The following is an 8491-nucleotide window of genomic DNA, read 5'->3' as shown; positions in this document are numbered from 1 at the left end:
TCACCTAACAAGGTCCAAATGTCTTACCATTAGCAAAGTTGGAAATACTAAATTAGTTCAAGTAATTGTATCATCTGCTAAAATTTAAATGGGTATGTACTTTCCAAGTTAGCAATTTGTGGCAGTTAATGGCAATTTTCCAGAAAAATAATTATTTTCATTAACTCATCAAAAATTAACAAAAACTGGTACTAAAAAGTAAGCCCAGTGAGATATCTGAAACCAAAGATGTCAGCTTGCCTGCATAGGTACCAGTAACCAATGTCCAAAACTGCAGGTGAGAGCATTATTTGGCCACATTCTGACTTGGGACTGACTTCCAAGAGTCCAGTCATGTAGCTTTTCTGGGCCATTAATTTTGACAAGTGGAATAGTTGTTCCCAAAGGAAAATTGGCAGGAAATCAAGGGTGCCAGGCAAGGAACCATTCGGATTTTTTCTGTTATGCTCTGCATTCAGCTGCTTGGCAGAGCCCATGACCAGCCATCATCTTCTGTTGCCTCCAGCTGCCTCATCTGTTATTTAGCCATGTCTTCTTAGGTGCCTGATTGCTAGTCTCCCCTTGAGGCTAGCATTCATCCAGGGAACCTTGAAGAGGCTCTTCCATCTCCGATACTTCACAATCTGAATAGGCTGTGATACTATTTGTGGTTTTGTAGCATCCTATTTAGAAACTCTGAAAGAATTCCTGAGTTCTTTATAAGGCAAAGTTCAGGGAGGGGGACACTCCTGTAATTCCTGTCCTTTCTTCATCCCTCTTTCTAATATCTTGCAGGATCCACAGGAGAGACCAGATGGTGGCTCACTTGTCCTAACAGCTGTCAGAAAATTGAACATGCACCCAATATTTTTGCCAACATCTCCCTGAGACCATCACATTTCAGTGCAACCTTTTAGGCTGTCACTGCTCCCCCACCTCCTGTGCAATAGTTCCAGAGTCTCCCTCTCTTCCTTGCCTCACTACAGCCATGTTATTAGCTGTATCCAACTGTGATGGTATCCAGGAAATGCCTTGGGAGACAGGGCAGAGAGATTCTGCTTAAGGAATAATCAGATAGGAGACAGCTTTGCCTGTAAATGGAAAATGGGTGAGGAAATAGGCTTAGCAGGGACCTGCTGGTGTTCGGGTGGAGGTGCGGTTTGGAGACCTGCTGGTGCCGGTTTAGAAAGCTGCCGCGGCCCGCAGCAGCTTTCTAAACCGGCACCAGCAGGTCTCCAAACGGGTGTTCGGGCGGCAGTTTGGAGGTCCCGGGGGTGGCTCCGGCGGCGCCCGGGCTGAAGGCGGTGGCGCAACCCAGCGCCCATCACCAGGGAGACCCGTCGCCGCTGGCGTGCAGGTGCGTCCACATAAAAAAGTGGAACCGCGCACGTGTATCCACGCACGCACATGCGCAAAAAACATTTTGCGCATGCGCAAAACATTTTGTTTTATGCGCATGTACGTGCGTGGATGCACGCCCGCGGCTCCCATTTTTTTTTATGTGTGATGGAACCGGTTCCCAGTGGCTCTTTTGCTTTTTCAGGTTGCTGACCCCTGCTCTAGGTCATTGGTCTGCTATCAAGCCTTAATGTCTGTGGAGATTCTCAGTCATCCAGGTCATAGTTGTCTCAAACATGCTTTTTCAAAAGGCAACTGGACTATTTTTTTCTTGAGGAAGAAGAAAACGTTTTGCTTCTCATCCAAGAAGCTTCATCAGTTGTGAAGGTGGGGGGATGGAAGGATAGGTACTAACAGGATTGTGGATCATCTGGTCATTAGTATTCTCTCAGAGCTGTTGAGGCCACTTGGAGATTTGTCTGTGTCTCAGGGTCACCTGAATCAGAGTGCAATTGGTCGTGGAATCTTCTTGGAACTGCTGAAAGGGCTGCGCTGTAGACTGGAGGTGGGTGATGTCATATTCCTACCCCTCTATTGATGTGCAGTGCACATTAAGGAAGACAGAAGCCTTAACACTGAAGTTTACAGAAACCCCTCACACACAGATCGGTATTTACTTTTTGATTCTCACCATCCCCTCAAGCACAAAATGGGAGTGATCAGAACCCTAAAACCACCCGGCTGAAGCTTTGCCTACCACTAAAGAGGGAAAAGAAAAAATATTAAAACTTGTCAGAACTTGTGGTTATCCTAACTGGGCCTTCATCAAATCCAAATAAAGACCCAGCTCTTCCATTACAGATTTTTTTAAAAAAAGAACAATAAACATAGCAATGTTGTCATTTCATACGTTGCAGGAATATCTGAAAAACTAAGGATTTTCAACCCTCATACATGTACACTTTACACCCAGGAATACATTAACGCAGAAGCCTGTCCACCCTAAGGATAAAACCCCCAGATATAAACTGAGCAATGGAGTATATACAATACAATGCAGTGAGACATGTGCAGATCTGTAATTGGTGAAACAAAACAACCACATCACAAGTGCATGGCGGAAGAAGATTCAGCAATCCATCTGCATTTGAAAGACAAAGGCCACTCTTTTGAACACAGCAAAATCCACATTTTGGATAGAGAGGACCACTAGATAAAAGAATCCATCTATGTTAGAATTGAATACCCCTCCCTCAATAGAGGAATAAGACACCACCTATCTCCAGTCCACAGCACAGCGCTTTCAGCAGTTCCAAGAAGATTCCACGACCAATTGCACCCTGATTCAGGTGACCTTGAGGGTGCAGATAAACCTCCAAGTGGCCTTAACAGCTCTCAGAGAGAGTGCTAATGACCAGATGACTGCAAAGAAATACAATTCTTCCATCCCCACCGACCATCCTGTCAGAACCTATCCTTCCATCACCCCACCATCACAACTGATGAAGCTTATTGGATATGAAGTGAAACTTTTTTCTTCTTCCTCAAGGAAAAACAGCCCAGTTGCCTTTTGAAAAAGCACCTTTGATATCAAGGTTTAAGCATTTTTTTATATTCCTCCGGTCAGCAAGCTGTAAAGCAGCAAGTCACTTACTCTAATTATTACATAAAAAGCATATTTATTCTTTTTTTATAATAATATCTGAAAGTGTTGTAAGATCTTTAAAAAAACACAAAATCACAAAAATTAAAGTGGCTTCTATTTAATAACAAGAAAATCCTTCCTTTGTTTTTGCTTTTAAAACTGCCAGATAAGAATAATGATCTAACATGATATGTTACTTCCAGAACAGAAACATGGTCTTCAGCTGGTTTGATAGACTACAAGGCCCTTTACTATGAGAAAGTTGGCCTAGTACAATGAAATCTCCATACTAAAAACTAAAACAACATATTTGAAAACCAAGGGATTCTAAGACATTTTCAATACAGAACCCTGTCAAGTCTCATTATAGTGTGTTTCTTTGTGTGCATATATATATACATGTACATATATATACACACAGAGACATATATACATACATATATGTGTGTATAATAAAGTGCATCTTTTAAGACTTGACTAGTGAAAGGACATTTTCAATTATAAAATTTTTAACACAAAATATATAATAATTGTTAAATCAGAATGTACATTTTTAAAAACTAATGTTTAAATTTTGATTCACTAAAGAATAAAAGGTGTCAGTTACAAGTGTGTTACATCATTCTTCAGAATTATAGAGCTTTGGATGATCTTGTTACTTGCCAATCTTTAGATCTGAAATACAGTAAAGAAAAACAGTTCAGTCACGGACCATAAAATTATGCTTAGATTTTGGGAAGCTTTGGTGCACTGACAACAGGATTGGAATCCTGCAAGAATCTCCTTCCTGCGTTCTTGTAGTCATAAGTACAAGTGTGAGTCTCTGCATAGCGATGAGTTGCGCAGAAGTTGTTTCCACATCTGAAGAAAAAAATGAAGGGTTAAAAATCATGTTTTGAAACACACAGACAAAAACTAAAAAAAAAGTTTTAAAAAAGAATCTTCAAAAACAAGACAATAATAATAAAAAAGAGCAACTCAAACTGTATGGGCATGGATGTAAGTGGGTACGTAAGTATATAATTATAAGAACATTTTAACATTTCAAAAACTTATATTCAACCTTTCTGCCCAGAACATATAATTTACTAGGAAAAAACTGGTTTAATAAAGAAACGGAGACCACATTTCAAGAAATTATTTTCCATTGTCAATTTTTTCAAACCGTTGTTCTATGACTTTCTTGCCTAAGCTATTTCCCACTTTTTAAATATACTAAATCAATAGAAAGTGTTACTTTATTTTTCCAATGTTTGAAAACCAACAAACTTGGCAAATAAGAGAAACTGCAGAGGTTTTTAAATACTGTATTTTACCCTCAAAATGAGATTTACAAAATGTAGACATTCTTCATCAGTCTTTAATATGTAATCTCATCTTCATTTAAGAGGACTTTGTTATGTTGCAAAAGCACAACATTTTGGAGATATTTTACCAATAAAGATCATGAATATTTATTTACAATTTTTAACTTTTCCCCACTGAAGATAAAAAATTATTTTTTTGTTTGAATTTTTGTTCATGAGTATTATGAGCTCAAGGTTCTGAACATCCTAAATACGTTATGATATTTCCAGGTGAAAATGGTTTTAGGAAATGATTGGCAGCTCTATAGCCATATTACCTGGAATCTTTGTTTTGTCAAACGAAGAGAAATATCATGTTTATAAATCTTTTTCTTTTCTTTGAAGAAAATAAACTGCCATTCCAGAAAGTCTCCACTAGCTAAGATTGGTTTTTAAAATTGGAATCTATTGAGATTTTCATTGAGAGGGTAAAATCTAAATTGATTCTATAATAAATTACAGTTGAGTTTTTAATTGTCTAGAAGAAAGGGGGAACCAACATTAAAGAATGAATATTTATAAATTTTATTTATTTGTATTTCTCAACTGCCCATCTCACAAAATGGGGAAAAACTGATGTTCTGCTCTATCTAGGGATCCTGAAGGCAAAATTCAGTAATCCTATCACAAACACAAATCTTAATATAGGAACCAGGTTGCCCTCTCCAAAAGCACTGGGGAACTACCTGCAGACTGGAAAAGAGCTGGTGTGATTCTAAACAAATAACCAAAAAAAAACACATACAAACAGATCCAGAAAATTACAGACCAATCAGCCTGACATGAATACCTGGGAAGATCTTGAAAAAGATAAGCAAACACTTAGAAGCAAACAAAGTTATATCCAGAAACAAACACGGCTTCATCAAAAACAAATCTTGCCAAAGAAATCTTATTTTGTTGTTTGACAAGGTGACTAAATAAGTGGATCAGTGAAATGCTGTGGACATAATATACTTAAATTTCAGTAAAGTATTTGATAAAGTAGACCACAACCTACTTCTTGGTAAGCTAGTAAAAATGGAACAGATAGTACCACCAGATGGATTCGTAACTGGCTGACCAACAGCACTCAACAAAATATGTAGTCCTTAATGGAATTACATCCACATGGAGGGAAGTAAGTAGTGTGGTGCTCAAAGGTTGCACTTTAGGCCCAGTATTCTTCAATATCTTCATAAATGATTTCGATGACTGAATAGAAAGGAAACCCATCAAATTTGCAGATTAACACTAAACTGGCAGAAATAACCGACACCCCAGACAATAGGCTCAAGATCCAGATGGATCTCAGCAGACTTGAAAACTGAGCCCTACCTAACAAAATGAAATTCAATGTGGGTAAAAGTAAGATTTTACACTTAGGCAAGAAAAACCAATTGTATACGTAGAGACTAAGTGAAACGTGACTCAATACCAGTATCTGTGAGAGGAATCTTGGAGTCCTAGTGGAAAATCACCTAAATATAAGCCAACTGTGTGTGGCAGCAGCCAAAAAAGTCAATGCAATCCTAGGCTGCATTAACAGAGGGATAGAATCAAGATCTCATGAAGTATTAGTACCACTTTACAAACAACAACAAAGGTGATTAGGGGGCTGGAGATTAAAACATATAAAAACTGTTGCAGCAATTGAATATGCTTAGTCTAATGAAAAGAGAAGGACTAGGGGAAACACGATAGCAGTGTTCCAATATTTGAGGGGCTACCACAAGGGTGAGGAGGGTCAACCTATTTTCCAAAGCACCCGAAGGCAAAACAAGAACCAATGGATGGAAATTAATCAAGCAGAGAAGCAGCCTAGAAATAAGGAGAAATTTCCTATATGGTGAGAACAATTAACCAGCGGAATGCCTTGCCTTCAGAAGTTGTGGGTGCCCCATTACTGGAGACTTTTAAGAGACTGGACAGCCATTGATATGGAATAGGGTCTCCTGCAGGGGGTTGGAATAGAAATTCTTCAGGGTCCCTTCCAACTCTGTTATTCTATGTCATTAGGGCATAAACCTAGGAGAAATATTTTTCCAACTTCTTCGGCATGAAGAACTAAGATCCACACAGAGGGAGGTAGACAGCAACTGCTTCCTGTCCTGTCCTGTCCTTTCAATTTCCTCAGGCTTTCCCTTAATACATATGGCAGGAGACATCTGAAGCAAACTGGTACTCCGGGATGTGTGTTTTATAAGGATGACCCCTATTGTCTTTGGCAACTTCAGTGATTTTCTCATTTTGAAACTTTACTAATACAATGCCTCACAAATGTGACACTGCTATTCCTAATCGATACTAAACCACAGGGAAAAGAGCAAGATTAGTAGAGCAGTACTACTCCTTCAGCCAGCAAGAATTTGGATATGCCCTTGAGGTAGCTGTTAGGGCTAGATGGGCAGCCTGAGGGATTACAAGCAGTCCTCGACGTATGACCACAATTGAAGCCAAAATTTCTGTTGCTAAGGCAGTTGTTAAGTGAGTTTTGTCCCATTTCACGCCTTTCTTGCCACAGTTGTTAAGTGAACCATTGCAGTTGTTAAGTTAGTAACACGGTTGTTAAGTGAATCTGGCTTCCCCACTGACTTTGTCAGAAAGTCGCAACATGACCACAGGACACTGCAACTGTCATAAATATGAGCCAGTTGCCAAGCATCCAAACTTTGATTACATGACCATGGAATTTTGCAATGGTCTTTAAGTGTGAAAACCAGTCATAAGCCACTTTTTTCAGTGCTGTTGTAACTTTGAACGGTCACTAAATGAATGGTTTTAAGTCGATTATTTGAAACCCTTGTGGTTTCCTATTTTTAATCTCTTGAAAGAGCTGGTTTCAAGATCAGTAAATGAAATCCACTAAGTATTTATCTTATGAACTCAAGAGTTGGTCACCAATGTTTAAAAAAAAACAATATTTCAAGAAGAAATGGGACAAGAAGATAAATTAAATATATAACGACCTTAATGAGTCACTGTATAGGAAAATGGAAATAAAACCATGTGACAGACTTTATGAGCTGATATATTTTTTTAAAGAGGAAATAAAAAGAATAAAAACTAAGGGATCTCTATCAGATAAAGTCATAACACTTTCTATTAGGTATCTTATGAGAAGCTTCAATGGTAGACACCTGTGGTGGTTGGTTTAAGACTGAAAATCTAGAAGGAAATGTTTGCCATTTTATTGCAAGGTACAGATCAAGACTCAATGGGTTCCTTAAACAACCATGGAAGTGAAGGAAGTGATCAGTCATTTTGTGGTAATATTCAATATTGTATGACAAACTTGGAAAACTGCCACATAGCCTATAGGAAAATACCCAAAACCTGGGGAAAAATCACAACACAAAAGCTGACAATGATAGAAAAAACAAAATAGAGATGTAATGCTAAAATTGGTGGGGTGGTTATTATAAAAAATGGCAAGAGGCAGCCCCATGTATGCCCACTGTCCTGAATGAAAGACAAAATATAAAACTAATAAATAATATAGAATATAAATCCCATGACAAAAGCAATTGTGGGATAAAAAAACAAATCACATTTGCCATTATACAAACAGGCAGCCAACTCCAAATATATGTCCCAAAATTACTGAATTCTGAATCAGATTAATTCAAGAATTAACTGAACTCCATATAAAACAGGGGTGTCAAACTCGCAGTCACGTGATGTGTTGTGACGTATTGTGACTTTTTCGCCATTGCTGGCAATGGGGTGGGTGTGGTTTTGTTATGTTGCATCCGGCCTGCGGGCTCGCAATTTGACACCCCTGATATAAAACAATAGAGAGGTAATGTGGTGTCGCAGTTAAAAATTAGGAGCAGGAAACCCCAGGTGCTTCTCCTCCCGTAAGCATGAAAGCTTGCTGAGTGACTTAGGGCCAGATCCTTCCTCTGAGCTCTTATCAGTAGCAATGACAAGCCAGTTGTAAAAAAAAAAAATCTCTCTCTGCACCAGGCTGAACTCCAGAACAACTGAGTGGATGAATGCTAAAATAAGCAGACTGTGCATCAAAAACACCAAGAAAAGCAATCTGCTAAAATTGTTGCCATTAATGTTTATACCTCCAAACTCTTAATTAATCTTCTATTTATTTTAAATCTCTCGATTTGTTGCTGTTCTTTTTCCACCTTTGATTAATTCAAAATATATGCTACCACTCTGCTGATTTCATCTCATCTCATTTGTTTAT

General features: G+C 38.5%; 1 protein-coding gene across 10 annotated transcripts in view; it reads right to left on the bottom strand.

Annotated features, from left to right (window-relative positions):
- Positions 1–3064: 3064 nt before the first annotated feature.
- The window catches only part of ZFAND4 (zinc finger AN1-type containing 4), a 38658-nt gene continuing 33231 nt past the window's right edge, over positions 3065–8491 (bottom strand). For all 10 annotated transcript variants that reach the window (XM_083361693.1, XM_083361697.1, XM_083361698.1 and 7 more), the window contains one exon: positions 3065–3823. In XM_083361693.1, the coding sequence (XP_083217819.1) occupies positions 3663–3823 (161 nt within the window). In that variant the 3' untranslated portion in view covers positions 3065–3662. The remainder of the gene's footprint in view (positions 3824–8491) is intronic.

This window comes from Vipera ursinii, assembly GCF_947247035.1.
Source record: "Vipera ursinii genome assembly, chromosome: 4".
NCBI lineage: Eukaryota > Metazoa > Chordata > Lepidosauria > Squamata > Viperidae > Vipera > Vipera ursinii.
Note: the sequence above shows the minus strand (reverse complement) of the source record. Positions and strands in the feature narration are given on the sequence as shown.